Source organism: Hypomesus transpacificus, unplaced genomic scaffold (assembly GCF_021917145.1).
Source record: "Hypomesus transpacificus isolate Combined female unplaced genomic scaffold, fHypTra1 scaffold_129, whole genome shotgun sequence".
NCBI lineage: Eukaryota > Metazoa > Chordata > Actinopteri > Osmeriformes > Osmeridae > Hypomesus > Hypomesus transpacificus.
The window spans coordinates 85001-101650 of NW_025813705.1; the positions used below are offsets into that span (position 1 = coordinate 85001).

At 44.9% G+C, this 16650-nt stretch overlaps 1 protein-coding gene across 1 annotated transcript in view; it reads left to right on the plus strand.

The window, feature by feature from the left end:
• Nucleotides 1-13852, plus strand: part of syt9b (synaptotagmin IXb) — a 20677-nt gene extending 6825 nt beyond the window's left edge. Inside the window, exons 5-8 of the mRNA XM_047050838.1 lie at nt 6012-6132; nt 7593-7764; nt 8701-8830; nt 13114-13852. Of these exons, the coding sequence (XP_046906794.1) occupies nt 6012-6132; nt 7593-7764; nt 8701-8830; nt 13114-13191 (501 nt within the window). The 3' untranslated portion in view covers nt 13192-13852. The remainder of the gene's footprint in view (nt 1-6011; nt 6133-7592; nt 7765-8700; nt 8831-13113) is intronic.
• The last annotated feature ends 2798 nt before the right edge of the window (nt 13853-16650 follow it).

The window sequence follows — 16650 nt, forward strand, 5'->3', positions numbered from 1 at the left end:
TCATCCTCCCATCTGGCTCACAGGAAACTGGTGTAACAATCCAGAGCCATGTAGAACCATGGCAACTACAGAGCAGGACAAGGGGGAAAGCATTGAGGAGGAGTTCAGAGCAATATACCCCCCCCCCCCCCCCCCCCCCCCACACACACACACACACACACACATATGCGCATGTACACACAACCGTACATCCACTTTCGCTCTCTCTCTCTCACACACACACTCCCTTAGTTTATACAGACCGGGGGGTTTGGCGGGGGGGGGGGGGGGACACAGAAATATACTTAGCTGGAGTGAATGTTTGATGATGCCACTAGGAAACACTGGGGGGTACTGACCTAAATCTGGGCTAGCACTGACGTGTGACTGAATGCTGAGCCGGATGGAGCTACATTACATTATTAACCGCTGGTATCACAACTGTGCCATGGAGCAGTGGGGACAGCACGCCCGGGTGGGGCACTCCACTGTAGGTGCGATGGGTTTGAAGTCACCGGCGGTGCGATGTGATGGAATCGTTTTTGAACTGAAGAGCGGTAGCTTCAGGGTGCCACGGAGTCGGGGGAGGTGAGGGAAGGGGGAGCGGGGAAAGAGAGACAGGAGGTCCGGCAAGTATGAAGGGTGGTTGGGGGGAGGACAGAACGGAGGAGTCGTGGGGGAGGAAGAGAAGGGCAGTCGGGGGGCAGTTGGGGGGGGGTCAAGGGAGGTGAGGATGGATGTTTCCAGTAACCACACAGATCAGATCTCTGCTGCCCCCAGAATTGGGCCAGACCCTTGGGGACTCTCAAAGCATGATGGGATGGTCCAGGGCCAGGGCACTGCTGTGTGACCCATGCATAACTCATAACTCACGTCCCCAGAGAAGCCTCCCTACACCACATCTCCAAGCCTATGGAACGTACAGTCTCCTCCGCCATATGCTGTGCATGACATGCACACTGTGGGACTCAGCCTGCACCACCCTCACTGGGACCTGGGATCTACACCGAGGCAGGGACTACATGTTCACAGGGACGAGGCAGGGATACTGAATAAAACAGTGTGTGATGTGTCTGACTGAGTGTGTTGGATCAAGATGCAATACTGTGTCTCAATCCTCCAGTGATCGACATTATTGCGATGTGGTGTGGTGTGCTGGGCTGGGATGTTTGTATGTACGTGGGTGTGTTTCTGTGTGTGTATGTGGTGTGTGCGTGGTGTATTGAGGAGGAGCTGCATTGAGCTAACAGACATGAGAGAAAGCCTTATTGATGGTCTCTCCTGTCAAGGGTAAAGAGGCGAGAGGTTGGCACATTTCTCCTCCTCTCTCACTACTCTCAGAGTCATCCTAAAAGTAAATATCTGCCAGTATCTAGGGTGCCCTGGAGGCTTACAGGGTAAGGGCATGTAGCACTAGGCCTAAAGCCAGGGGCCTGGGTTAAATTCCAGCCTGGGTTATTTTACCTGCATTTCTTTCTCTCTACAACTACCTATATAAAAAAATTACTTAAACAAAACCTACATTTTAAATAAAATGAATATACATACAGGTATTAAATACACTTAATATACATTTGTGGCTTCACAGTCAGTTACAGCACTTGCGAGAAAATAATTTGAGATTTATCAATCTTGAATGACACTGCCACGCCCACGGCCTTGCCCCAGCCTTATGCTGGGTGCACACCACAGGATCATCGGGCCGATTTCCCCCCTTCCGACAATCTTAGGTAATGTCCCAATTATCTTGATGGTTCTACAGATTATTTTATCAGATTTTCCCTTGGTGGGAGGCGTGTTAAAAGTGACTGAACCTGCTCGGAAGAATGTCGGACTTTGTCGGAGCCGCCCCGATGGCATACGATCAGAAATCCTGATGTGTGGGGGGAGCAAAATGGTTAAGTCTAGGATTTTTTGGTCCTTATGTTTGTGGTCTCTCACATTTCGAAAATCTCATAAGATTAAAAAAATATTTTTGTGTGTACCCAGCATTAGTTTGTCTGCCCTAGTGTTTTCCCTGTGTTCTGTGTTTATTAGTTCCACCTGTTTCTTGTTGATTGTTTTTCAGTGGTGTCGTTAGTGTTGTGGCGTTCACCTGTCTTTTTTGGTTTGGGGTAATAAGTCCCTGTCATTTTTACAATCTTGGTCAGTCGTTGGTTTCATGTGGCGTGTTTCTTGTTTTCTATCCCAGCTGTGTCTACGGTCCTCATTAAAAGCTCTTTTATTTGATAATCCTGCATCGTCGATCTCCCTGCACCTGGGTCCTCACTGCACACCCGTTACAGACATGGCAAATATATCACCAAATGTCTAAATAAAGTTAGAAATCCTTCACTTGGTGTCAGAATGTGTCTGAAACCATGATAACAAAGACTTTTCGGATTACCTGTCACCCTCTGACTCCATTCGATCCCATCGACCTCCAGCTAGTCCTAACGAGGGGACTAACGAGGGAGACGGATGTGGTCCCATCTCCCCATGCTGTGTCACAGCATGCTGGCTTGCCACATAATGACTGCACAGCCTTTTCTATCCACAAGGCTTAAAGTTGCACAGCTGAAAGGCCAAGGAACACTTTGTACTCGGACTGCAGTGACAAACGACCAGGAAGAAATCTCTCCGCTCACATCGTTGTTGAAGGAGGAGTGTCTCGAGCACGTTTTTCATGGCAACACTTGACATCAAGGTCACTTTGACTGTCATGTGACAACATACCTGTGGTAAAACAAATGGTCGGGATGTGGGAACGGTTTGGCACGTTGAAGGTGACGATCAACTCACCAATAGAATTCCTCTCATCACCTTATTTTTGCAGGGTTCAATCCACTTAAGGATGGATTCATCCACATCAATCTATTTGTGGTTTTATTCACATACGCGAATGAATGAGCTGTGGCATTGGCTTCGAGCTCTATAAAGTTTGCTATGACATGTTTTTTATATTTATACAGAGATATAGAGAGGGTGAGACGGATGAGAATGAGGAATTGAGAGAGGGGGAGAGAGAGATAGAGGAGAGAGAGAAAGAGAGAGAAAGGTAAGGCCTGCAGCCTCTGGGGGAAAAGGTGCTAGTGCTAACTCTAAAGAAATAATTACATGAGATAGACTGCTGCCTTCTCTCAGCCTTACCAAGACTCTTTAGAGTGCCAGCATAATCTCATCGAGAGCACAAGTGACCATAATTCCAACCGCTGACTTGATTTAAATGCTTACAGGAGTGGCGGCTGTTATTCTATAGTCTGCTGATGGCGGGGGGAGGGGGTAATTGGGTTATATATTTCTGAGAGCGGAGTCTATGCCATCCCTGCCGCCCCTCGTTGAGTGTGTGTGAGAGAGAGAGACAAAGAGGCTGGATGCGCACTTAAACGTGACCGCACATTGAATAGTTGGCTTTTCAGTGGTGTAGCAGGCTTAAGCAGTGTTAATGAAAGGTGGTCCTTATATGTAGTCGGAGGACAATAGTTTGAACCCCACGAGTGGACAAGTGAGGGAAGAAGCGATACTGACGAGTGACGCGATGACACCTGTTACACATGAACGCATCCAAAAACGAACAGTTTACCTGAACGTTCGCTTGTTCCATTGTCCCACATTGGTGCTCTTCACTGGGCGTGGTCATACCATAACACAGGCCTTGCATGTGTATCAATGTGCAGTGGCCTCCTATGTTGGTTTAATTGTGAGTGAGTCTGGGTTCTGGGCCATAAGTGCAGTACCATTTGTGGTATTTGGTGTGTGTTAAGCTTGGCATGATGAAGATGATGATGATGATGACGACGGTGATGACGATTTTTCAAGATGTGCATTGATATCTCTTCATAATGTAATTATGAGTGAATAATGGTTAGGACAAAGGTCAATTGCCCCCTGGCCTGTTCTGGCGGTCAATGTTGACAGACGTGACAAATCATCTCATTGGTCTGATTCGATTCTTACTGATCCTGGACCAGGTCCAGAGCCCAGACGCCAGCACAGCATGCTAATAATGTTGTAGAGGCCAGAGATCACATCCTATCTGTCTATGCAGCCCGAGAGAGAGAGAGAGAGAGAGAGAGAGAGAGAGAGAGAGAGAGAGAGAGAGAGGGAGAGGGAGAGGGAGAGGGAGAGGGAGAGGGAGAGAGAGAGAGAGAGAGAGAGAGAGGGAGGGTAGGGAGAGAGAGAGAGGGAGGGTAGGGAGAGAGAGAGAGGGAGGGTAGAGAGAGAGAGAGAGAGAGAGAGAGAGAGAGAGAGAGAGAGAGAGAGTAGAGAGGGAAGACACTTATGAATGCAAGACAAGACATGGTCACAGTTTGACATCCTCCACCTACAGTGTGTCAACCTGACCTTTGCCTGCTCTGGATAATCGTCCTTGTCTGGAGAACGGATAGTTCGCCAAGAGCAAGATCATTCACATTCCTCCGCGACCAATAATCCCAAGCAAGCACAAAAGAGAGCTACGAAAAGAGGAAGCATCACTGCGAGGACCTAGCGACCAAAACTATTGATCGTGCTTTGTTGATGTTAGTGTTGTGTTTGAAGTGTGTTTGTCTGTTTGTTTCGACATGGGTGTGTGTGGGCGGGTGTGTGGGTGTGTGTGTGTGTGTAAGAGTGTGTGTGAGTGTGTGTGTAAGAGAAAATGCCCCTTTAATGGGGTAAAGGGGCTTTGAAATGGAAAATCAAAGTAATTAGCTGGAGACTTAGAGACCTGTATGTGCATTGTCGGTTTAGTTATATAAAGTAACGTGTTGATTTGTTGAATGAGACACAACCTCATTAGAGTGTGTGCTATTGTTTTTTGTGCTGCGTTTGAACAAAGTCTATTCAGTGTTAGACTTTTTTCCTGCTCCTCATTTTTAACAGCAGTTCTTCAGACAATTACGTCTGCACTGTGCACATTAACATTTCCATGGTAAACAGGGTCTGATTGAAATCCGGCCTAAATCAAGTTTGCTCCAGTAATGAGCTCTTAAACTAATTTAATTCAGTGAAACCAAGCAATACTGACAAAACTCAAAACAATGGTTGGCAAATACAGGGAGTTCAAATCAAGTGTTTGCCTAAAGTGTTCTCAAACAGGGAAGTCAGCTTTTGTTTGGCCCCGGGGCTGTTGAGAAACACAGAGGGGACGGCTGGCCAGGCTGGTAATGATTGGGGCTCAGTGGAGAATCATGCTGACCTTTCTGCTCAGGCAGAATAATGGGGTCTCCCATGGCAGTGCTCAGGGGCCTCCAGCTCTGGCGTTCTTAGAAGGAGCAGGGGGCATCGGACAAAACAAAGGAAGAAGCTTCATGGAGCTTCAAGCTACATGCTTCACTCTAATTCAACCAACGCACACACCAACAAAGCACGTACCCACACACGCAGGCACACAAATCCACATACGCACGCACACAAACCCTCTGACATACCTAACACGTTATTTTAAGGAGTGCTAATTGGACGATATCTGTGTGTGTGAAATCCCTGTTATTGGCCGGGAAACAGTGACTCACTAAGAGGGAAATGAGAGCAGTACGGTATCCACAACGACACTGCTGAAAACATAATCTGTGTAACAGCTGTCTAACTAACACATTGATAAAGTAAAACAAAAAAACGGGATTCATGACATTTTTACTAGATATGTTATCATCCTATCCTGGTACCTATCAACAGCTTAAAAAACTAAAAAGAGGCTCAGCTCCAGAGCGACTTACGGTAAGTACAGGGACATTCCCCAAGGCAAGTTGGGTGAAGTGCCTTGCCCAAGGACACAACGTCATTTTGCACAGCCGGGAATCAAACTGGCAACCTTCAGATTACTAGCCTGATTCCCTAACCGCTGAGCCACCTGACTCCCTACACAAACACATGCAATAGATCCCCATCAGAGGAGAGTATTGGTACTGTATTGCTTGTTATTTATTTGAGAGCGTTATGAAGTGTACTGTCTTCATTCTTTTTTATATCCTTTTTGTTTTGACAAGCCACCCTTGTAGTGACTGGTTCTGTTCAAGTGAAGGTTCAAATAAACAATAAGCATATGGTCTGATGTTGTTGTTGTGGTTGTGTAGGACAATGTGGACCTGGGAGACCTGATGTTTTCTCTGTGTTACCTACCCACGGCTGGAAGACTCACCATCACCATGATCAAGGCTAGGAACCTCAAAGCTATGGACATCACTGGAGCATCAGGTATGAATTTGTGGTCCTCATCTGTCATAATATTATGGAAGATTCAGGTTCCGCGTAAAGAGCATATACATTGTGTTCTATAGCTGTTATGTAGCTGTGTACACCATTTAATAAGCAGTTAAGGGGTCAAGAACATGGCTTGTATTGCATTCTTTGCATCAACTTGTGTGGACTAAACGTTACATCCGTATTCTAGTTTTTAAGTGTGGGCAGGTCATCTGTTTTTGCTTTTTTTCCTAATACCATTTAGAAGTATACAATACTTCAAAACCATTTGTAGAAGTCTGTGAAGCCTATTACTTCACAGGCCCAACGTCAAATCTCTGTCATTCCCACAGGATTTATCTTTATTCAGGAATACGGACAATATTTATGTTTAATTTAAAGCAAATCATTGTGATGACATGTATTTTTTGAATCAACCTAGTTTGTTAAAAAAATGTCAAAAAAACACTTTTGGAGTCTTCCATGCACACCCTTAGTATATGTCTGAGTCACATGTTCACGTAAAAAAATGTGTCAGACATCTTGTTGGCTGCACGTGTCACATGACAGTTCCCTTACCTTAAATTGGTTTTCACAGCAATTCTATTTTCCTTGTCCCCCCCCCCCCCCCAAGTTTTTTCTTCTTCCATTGAACTCTAAGACCTTGTGTGGTTATCTCCCTCTATGTCTCTCTCTCTCTCCAGACCCCGTTGATAAGGTCTTTCTTCCTGCTCTCTCTTCTTGTCTTCCTCTCTTCTAACCCCTTATTTGATCATGCTCTCTCCGGACCCTTGGGTGAAGATCTATTTTTGCTCTCTCTTTCTTTCTGTCTTCCCACACCCTTAAACACACCCCAGACCTTCTTTCTCTCTGCTCTTGGTCTCTCAAGACCCTTACATGAAGGTCTCTCTCTCTCTCTGTCCTTGTCTCTCCAGACCCCTATGTGAAGGTCTCTTTCCTTGCCTCTCCAGACCCCTATGTGAAGGTCTCTGTCCTTGCATCTCCAGACCCCTATGTGAAGGTCTCTCTCCTTGTCTCTCCAGACCCCTATGTGAAGGTCTCTCTCCTTGTCTCTCCAGACCCCTATGTGAAGGTCTCTCTCCTTGTCTAGTCAGACCACTATGTGAAGGTCTCTCTCCTTGTCTCTCCAGACCCCGATGTGAAGGTCTCTCTCCTTGTCTCTCCAGACCCCTATGTAAAGGTCTCTCTCCTTGTCTCTCCAGACCCCTATGTGAAGGTCTCTCTCCTTGTCTCTCCAGACCCCTATGTGAAGGTCTCTCTCCTTGTCTAGTCAGACCCCTATGTGAAGGTCTCTCTCCTTGTCTCTCCAGACCCCGATGTGAAGGTATCTCTCCTTGTCTCTCCAGACCCCTATGTAAAGGTCTCTCTCCTTGTCTCTCCAGACCCCTATGTGAAGGTCTCTCTCCTTGTCTCTCCAGACCCCTATGTTAAGGTCTCTCTCCTTGTCTCTCCAGACCCCTATGTGAAGGTCTCCCTGATGTGCGAGGGCCGCCGGCTGAAGAAGAGGAAGACGTCCACCAAGAGGAACACGCTGAACCCCGTCTACAACGAAGCCATCGTGTTCGACGTCCCTCCTGAGAACATCGACCAGATCAGCCTGCTCATAGCTGTCATGGACTACGACCGGTGAGTTACAGACATGTACAGTAGATGCTTTGACCAGCTGCAACCATCACATTCATCTAGTCACGTGATAAATATGTTTTATAAAATACATACATTTCTTGGAAACCAATGTAAAAATGCAAAATTAAATGCAGGAAATTTCTGAATTGCTCAAGTTTCGGTACAGATGACTCAGGCGGATAAATATTTGGAGAACATGTGTTCCCTTGTGTACCATTGGCCCCAGAAACTCAAACATCGCCGACAACAGGAGCTGCCGCAGACAAACATAACAATCCTCCCCTCCTCTGCTCCCTCAGGATGAATATTTATGTGCATGTTTTGGGACAGTGTTATCTCATTACAGTGGCGAACATGGTTGTTTTGTGTGCCCATATCTGTATTGAATTCTCAGAGGATTTTGTCACAGTAATGGTCCACCTGTCTAATCAAGGCTCTCTTGACAAAAAAATGTCAAGGCCTCAATAGGACTTCCCACGAACACTGTGAATAACGTTGACATAATCTCTAACCGTGGAGTTCCTGTCTGCAGACCTCAGAGAACAGGCTGTGGACCTCCTGTGGTTAATATTAGAGCAGAACAGAACCTCATTATAATGAGACAACATAGTTAGTAGTTGAGCAGAAAGGTGCAATATACTCTATCCACTAGGGATGCACAGACTGATCTACATTCTGCCAACAGTTTCTTCCGGGTTGGGGGGGGGTTGTGGTAGACAACCATGTATTGATTTAATAGAAGCTTTATTCCAATGCACACAGAGGTAGATATGAACTTGCAATTCTGCAATTCTGCTCTGGATTGAAAGTCATGTGGTCTAACCACTGAGCTACCCATCCCATCAATGTGCATTGACAGTCAGCCAGTGTTTGTGCATGCAACCAGACAGGGCTGTGTTCAGTCTGTGCTGTCTGTCGTGTTCTCCTGTCAAACAGAGTGGGCCATAACGAGGTGATCGGGGTGAGCAGGGTGGGGAACGAGGCCGAGAGCCTGGGAAGAGACCACTGGAACGAGATGCTCTCCTATCCCCGCAAACCCATCGCTCACTGGCATCCCCTTGTAGAGGTATGGTAGTGTGTGTGTGTGTGTGTGTGTGTGTGTGATGGAATGTTCATGCAAATGACATACAGTTGCATAACAGGATTACATAATATGGATTTACATTAAACTTGACTTTTATGTTTGATCATAAAAACAAAGCTGGTGTCCTAGTGGGAGAGCAAACAGTGAGAGAGTGAAAGAGAGAGTAAAAGAGAGAGGGGGAGAGGATGAGAGAGATAGAAAGAGAGCGAGCCAAATTCATTCAGTTTGTTATTCAAGAACACCGCTTCCCCCACGCTCATTAACGCAGGACCAGAATAGAAACTGGACTAGTTAAACATTAATTTAGATTGTTGACATCAAATATCCTCATAGCAAAGGTTTAACCCTGGACTCTGGCAGCTATGAGAGCAGGGTGGGATGGTGGATGGGACGTGAGGCCCTGCCACAGTGGTACTGCTGGGGGGGGGGGGGGGGGGGGGGGGGGGGGGGTAGTGGGCCTCTGTCTGGACTATGCCTTCTCGGGAGCTGGATAATGGTTTACTTGTGTAACTTCAAAGTGGGAGAGGCTGTCTTTGAGGATAAGGGTCTCTAGATGGCAGCTACACAGACACACAATCACACTGACAGACAACAACACATACCCACACACACACACACACAGCAATGAACACACACACGAACGTACACACACACACACAGAAACACACAAGCAGAAAGCAGCATGCGCATACACACGCCGACACAGACGCACACAAACCTAATTTTCTTTCCGCTCCAGGGTTTCTATGCAGTGATGTTTTGAAGTCTTGGCGAGGGGATCGTTGACCCTCAGCCCACTGACTGATCCCATCAATAATTTAGACACTTGACCACTTGAGTCAGGTTTATGCGCCATTAAAAGACACATCCACTCACACACACACATACACTGGGTTTGTGCCCGTGTGTGTCCCAGTGTAAATGGAGCATAACCCAGGCTCAAACGGCCACCGCAGGCACATCTCGAGTAGTCGCTCTGGAGCAGGGACACGGCTGGGAAACAGAGCTGTCATGGAGAATGAGCGGGGGAGTGGTCAGTCTCAGAGCGCCACGCTTCTAAGGTCTCTCCTCAAACAGTCCAGTCAGGGCGGTCCGCTCTTCATTAAGGAGAGAAAGTTGTCTTTACTGTACAGTACTATGCAAATGTCGTACGCAAAAGATTCTTTGCATGTATTTTGGCTTCAATATATATTGTTTTGTCTTCTGCATTTGTTCGGCAGTATAAAGGTGCAATGTTTCTGTTTGGTTTTGTCTTTTAATTTCATTATTTCTTAAATAATTTTTGCATTGTACGGCGTATTTCTCTATATATATGGCAGCAAATCGTGACCAAAATTCAAATGAAAATGCATTTCCAGAAATGCATTTTCATTTTAAGAATGTGGCTGCATTATTTGACTCATAAATCAAATTAGTATTCAATCATCCTATTTGCATTTTCATTTTCTTCTTTAAGACTGCTCATTCTTTCCCTTAATTAAAATGAAAACGAAAAAGACATTTGAAATTTAATTTTCAAAATATGCCCCAGCAAATAGATACCAAAATTCAATTTGAAATGTAAAATTTGAAAATGAAAATGCATTTCCAGAAATGCATTTTCATTTTAAGAACGTGGCTGCAAAATCGTGACCACAATTCAAATTCAAATGCATTTCCAGAATTGCATTTTCATTTTCAAGAACGTGGCTGCAAAATCGTGACCACAATTCAAATTCAAATGCATTTCCAGAAATGCATTTTCATTTTAAGAACGTGGCTGCAAAATCGTGACCACAATTCAAATTCAAATGTATTTCCAGAAATGCATTTTCATTTTAAGAATGTGGCTGCATTATTTGACTCATAAATCAAATTAGTACTGATTAGTACTGAGCGGACATTGCATTTTCATTTTCATGTTCTGCCCGCAAAGAACTGCCCATAATTCGAAAACGAAAATGCATTCTGAGCGGCGCAGTAGAGTGACGTCAGTAGCCGCTCTTCTTCAGCTCCCTGCTGACCGAGCTACCCATCTTGTTCGGTAGGGGGCGGTGTGCACATACGCATTGCATTACATGACAAATGTGCCGGGAAATTGATTGAATTGCCGGGTCTTTAGAGGACGCATCACAGATCATGGCGCTCCCTCAAATTGTGCAGACACTGATAGAATTAGCTGAGCTGGTAGAAACTAATAATATATCTGAGTCTGATGCCCGTGACCGAGTAGAACAAGTCACAGAGAGCTTGGCTGCATACTCTGCCGTCACAGACGTACACATTAATGAGGTTGCCATAGTAAACCTCTCTTCAGTCCTGGAACGGCTGGATGCTGTGGAGCCTCAAATGGGACGGGGACGACCAACCATCCACATCCCGTTCGAGTCCATCGAAAACTATTTATTAAATGGTTTAAAAATAAAGGACATAGCGGAGCTGTTGTCGGCCACCAGACCATCCGTCGGAGGATCCAAAGCAACGGATTTATGGAGCTAGAAAGCTGACAAAAGTATCTGAATTTGAATATGAAAGATCTGAAATATTTGTGTGTCGAATTTCATAAAACTGAAATATATTGCTGTTGAATATATAATATCTGAATTATTTGTATGCCAAATTTAATACAACTGAATTATTTTGATCCAAAAATAAAACATTCTAAAATTCAGATTGCAGGAATTCAGATTCTTGAAATTCAGATTGCGGAAATTCAAATTCAGATTGCGGAAATTCAGATTTTGTCTGAACCAGGCCAAAGGTGAAACAGCTTGCTTTCACAGGAAAAAGTAGACCATTTAATAAATAGTTTTCGATGGACTCGAACGGGATGTGGATGGTTGGTCGTCCCCGTCCCATTTGAGGCTCCACAGCATCCAGCCGTTCCAGGACTGAAGAGAGGTTTACTATGGCAACCTCATTAATGTGTACGTCTGTGACGGCAGAGTATGCAGCCAAGCTCTCTGTGACTTGTTCTACTCGGTCACGGGCATCAGACTCAGATATATTATTAGTTTCTACCAGCTCAGCTAATTCTATCAGTGTCTGCACAATTTGAGGGAGCGCCATGATCTGTGATGCGTCCTCTAAAGACCCGGCAATTCAATCAATTTCCCGGCACATTTGCCATGTAATGCAATGCGTATGTGCACACCGCCCCCTACCGAACAAGATGGGTAGCTCGGTCAGCAGGGAGCTGAAGAAGAGCGGCTACTGACGTCACTCTACTGCGCCGCTCAGAATGCATTTTCGTTTTCGAATTATGGGCAGTTCTTTGCGGGCAGAACATGAAAATGAAAATGCAATGTCCGCTCAGTACTAATCAGTACTAATTTGATTTATGAGTCAAATAATGCAGCCACATTCTTAAAATGAAAATGCATTTCTGGAAATACATTTGAATTTGAATTGTGGTCACGATTTTGCAGCCACGTTCTTAAAATGAAAATGCATTTCTGGAAATGCATTTTCATTTTCAAATTTTACATTTCAAATTGAATTTTGGTATCTATTTGCTGGGGCATATTTTGAAAATTAAATTTCAAATGTCTTTTTCGTTTTCATTTTAATTAAGGGAAAGAATGAGCAGTCTTAAAGAAGAAAATGAAAATGCAAATAGGATGATTGAATACTAATTTGATTTATGAGTCAAATAATGCAGCCACATTCTTAAAATGAAAATGCATTTCTGGAAATGCATTTTCATTTGAATTTTGGTCACGATTTGCTTCCATATATATACAGTATAAATGTGTACAAATACTGTCTCTATGTGTACAGACCCAGTAACAGTTTATTTGGGGGAAAGCAAAGCACGCTGAACGCAGGTGTTCAGAGAACACCGATCCTGGTGTTAAAAAAGAATTCACGACCGACTCTCCTTGTACCATTAAAAGACTTGCCGGCGAGTACAGAATGAAATTCGATTTCGACCTTAACCTTTTAGCTGTGGTTCTGCTTTCCACTTTCTCCCCGTCCTTGTAGAGTAGCCCATCCTTTACTCTGAATCCTCTCCTCCTGTTTAGTTCAGTCAGCTGCAGACTATTAACAACCACACAGCTGGTTTAGAATATTCTGGATCTGCAACACTCATGGATCATGGGTTCTCTTGCATTTTAACATATAGCTTTAGTTACTAAACTGACTTAATCATTAGATGTTGTCCTTAAGTGTGAATGCACTGTGTGAATTTTTACCGAGTGAAAAACCTTCAAGTGTTTATCTTTTTATTGCTAATTGAAGTAGTCCGAGCTCTGACAGTTTCCTGTTTCCTGTGGGTGTTCCAGTGGGTGGGCCAGAGTGCCACAGGAGGAGGAAGTCAGGGAGGCTCCTGCAACTCTCTCAAGACCCCGCCCTCACCATGATCAACACAGAGGCCCACACAAGCGCACGCACATCTACACTCACATGCACTTGCACCCATCGACACACACGCGCGCACACACACACGCCAATCTCCACACACACAAATGCACAGCTACACCCACCCACAAACACACATGCACGCACACACACAAACACAGTGAAAAGAGGAGCGATTCAAAACAGGACACGGATGGCTGGTGGAGAAGATCTGAGGGATCCTGACATGGGGTAGAGCCTTAACACGACTGCATTCATTGGTCCAAACGGGTTCATGCCTCCACGGAGACCAGCAGTATTATTGGGAGCAGAGGTACCACTACTGATCACAGGTCATATATTTGCTCCCACATGTGGGTGAGGCTAGGAGCACGTGAGGGCCTTGTTGGTCCCAGACCTGCTGCTAGGGGCGACACCCTGCGTAGCGAGTACAGAATTCAACTGCATGTCCGTGGCCATCCGTTTAATATTACAGTACTGTTAGAAAGGTAATTGAATTGATAGAAATTGTTCAGTTGAGAGATGATTCTAGTATTTTTAACACGTATGTTTTAACATTTAATGGATAATGGTTGATTTTGAGGTAAATTGCATGGCTTAATTTGGTGTAATGTAGTTTTTAATTCTCTAATTTCTGTAATGAACCTAATTTTAGCTAATGTTAGCTGCTAATCTTCATACAAAATGTCAATTGTCAATTCATATGTTCTTGATAAATAAATATATATACATATATATAACATATGCAGTATACAGTATTACATATTCATTGAATGTGTTGAATCATACACATGCACACACACTCTTTGAAAGCATCTATGTCACCAGTGAAATTCACCCCTGGTGAATTTCACTCAAGGTGAGACGGGTGATGTTTTTATCCCAAGAGAAAAGAGCTGTTAGATAAAACTCGATGAAACTCTCTCACAAGCACACACGCAGACACACACACACACACGCAGACACACACACACACACAGACACACACACACGCAGACACACACACACACAGAGTGGGACTCATCTCTGCTCTGCTCTGCTCCAGCCTGCTCTCCTCACACAGGCAGCATCATGTCCTCAGTAGACCACTGACACCTGACTGACGCTAAGAGGTAGTGACGGCACATAGTGTGTTTGAGTATCGACAGTATACATATATCTGTACTGTATTACAAACGTGTGTATGCATGTACATATATATATACAGTGTGTGTCAGCATGTGTTTGTGTAAGCGTGTGTTTGTGTGTGTGTGTGTGTGTCAGAGAGAGAGTGCTGCTGCAATGATGGTGTGAGAAGCTTCACACTTGATGGCTAATGGGAATACATAACTGAAATGTGTGTGTGCGTGTGCCTGTGTGTATCAGTACTCCTGTGTTTTGGAGGTCCCTCTGATCCAGGAAAATGAATGAAAAGCAGGATGAACATTACTGTAGGTGCAAAACAGACCAACCAAATGGGGCTGACAGTGAATGTGAATATGTTTGCCTCTGTGTGTGTGTGTGTGTGTGTGTGTGTGTGTGTGTGTGTGTGCGTGCGTGTGTGTGTGCGTGTGTGTGTGTGTGTGTGCGTGTGTGTGTGTGCGTGTGTGTGTGTGTGTGTGTGTACTCTCCCACTCAAGGAAGGGCACACAGCAGCAGTAGAATCCTGACATTTTTATATTGTTGCCTTGAAATTAACAATTGTGGATGTGATTTCCAGAATGTCCATGAATCCTTCCTTTGGTTTGACTGAACAATAACACCATATTTCAACACATTAGACAACGTGTTGAGATAAAGTTTTGGAAGAATGTGTGGGTGAAGGAGCTGATGAATGGAGAAACTTCACAGCTCCACAGACAAATGATCTCCTCACCTTACCTGACATGTATTCTCATCCTACCTTCAAGTTGAACCTGTTAAATGAAAAACCTAATAAAAATGACCCCCCCCCCCTTCCCCACCTCCCCCTGCTTCCTCCAGGGAAGAGATAAGAGCATGTGTGAGACAGCTCTGTGAAGTGTGAATCTTCCCCAGCAGGAAGGTAACAGGCTGGGGAGTCCTGAGATACTCCCTGGGACGTGTCTTAATAAGCTGAGGCAGTTTCCTCCACTCCTTCTCCCTCCCTCGTCACTGACTGGGATTGTTGAAAAGGTGAAGTTGGTTTTGCGGTGGTTTTGGTGGACTTCACAAAAACATTTGGTGAAGTTGTCTTGGAAACTGTTTGGAAAGGAACTGGCACTTTCCAATCCTGGTGATTGGATGAACCAATTGTCTATCACCATCTATCACAGGGTGTCGTCACACCTAAACCACGTCCATAGCTGCCAGTAATTCCTTAAAAGAACTGTGGTTCAGCCACAAGCACATAACTTGAAGCCTGGCGAGATGCATTCTTGAATGGTTGGGATGTCGGGAATCCAGCCGCCTTGCAAGGTAAACCTCGGAGGGAATGAAGACAAGGAGAAGATTCAAGACTATGCAGATGCAGCCCTCTCCTGATGCCCAGGTTTTGAAGGTTTGAAGCTCAGTCCATCTCAGTGCCAACTAAGAACAAGACTCTGGCAGAGAGCCAGACTCACTGATAGATCGCCTGGCCAACCAAGCGATGCAGAGGAGGACAGGAGAAAGATTGGTATCAAAGTACAGATTATGAACTGGCATGATCATAGCCTCCCACAAGAAAGGATTTGACGGAAAAAAAACGATCAACACTCTCTTGCATTCATTGAGATGTGTGAGTGCGTGTGCGTTCGTGCAAGCCTGCGTGTTTTTGTCCTTATGAGCCTCCATTGATGCATATCTGTGTGTTTCAGCTTCACTCAAACACAAACAAACCCACTCAAAACGATTGACAGTCCCTATTCATTTGGATTGCATTCACTCTCTCTAAAACAATACGTACATTCGGCTGGGCAGATGAATGTTGCACAATATTCTGCATTTGTGCTTGAAATGGATCCGCCCAGTAACGTCGTGGGAGAGTGTTTGAATACGCTTCCTCCTCCTCCACACCTGCATGAGCAGAATTAACAAACAAGAAAATGGTCTTCATACCAACAGACTATGATTTCAACCCAGGCTGGCTCAGTACATGGTGCGATGTGAAGGTGCCTTGTGTTGTTTGAGTGACTGACAGTAAGTACAGGGACATTCCCACAAGGCAAGTCGAGTGAAGTGCCTTCCCCAAGGACACAACGTTGTTTGGCAAAGCCAGGAACCGAACCAGCAACCTTCTGATTACTAGCCCGATTCTCTAACCGCTCAGCCACCTGACTCCCTATGACCTGTTGTTATTCTTCCTGAGAACTAAACTATTGAATGTGTGCGACACCTTTAAAAGGCAGTCAAAACGTGTTGGTCATTTGGTATGACGTGATCTTTTTCTAGCTTTCTTCACTGGCACACACACACGAGCAGACCCGCTCAATGTAGAGTTACGCCGCAGCAGAGACACCGATTGATGTCATGCATTTTCAAAT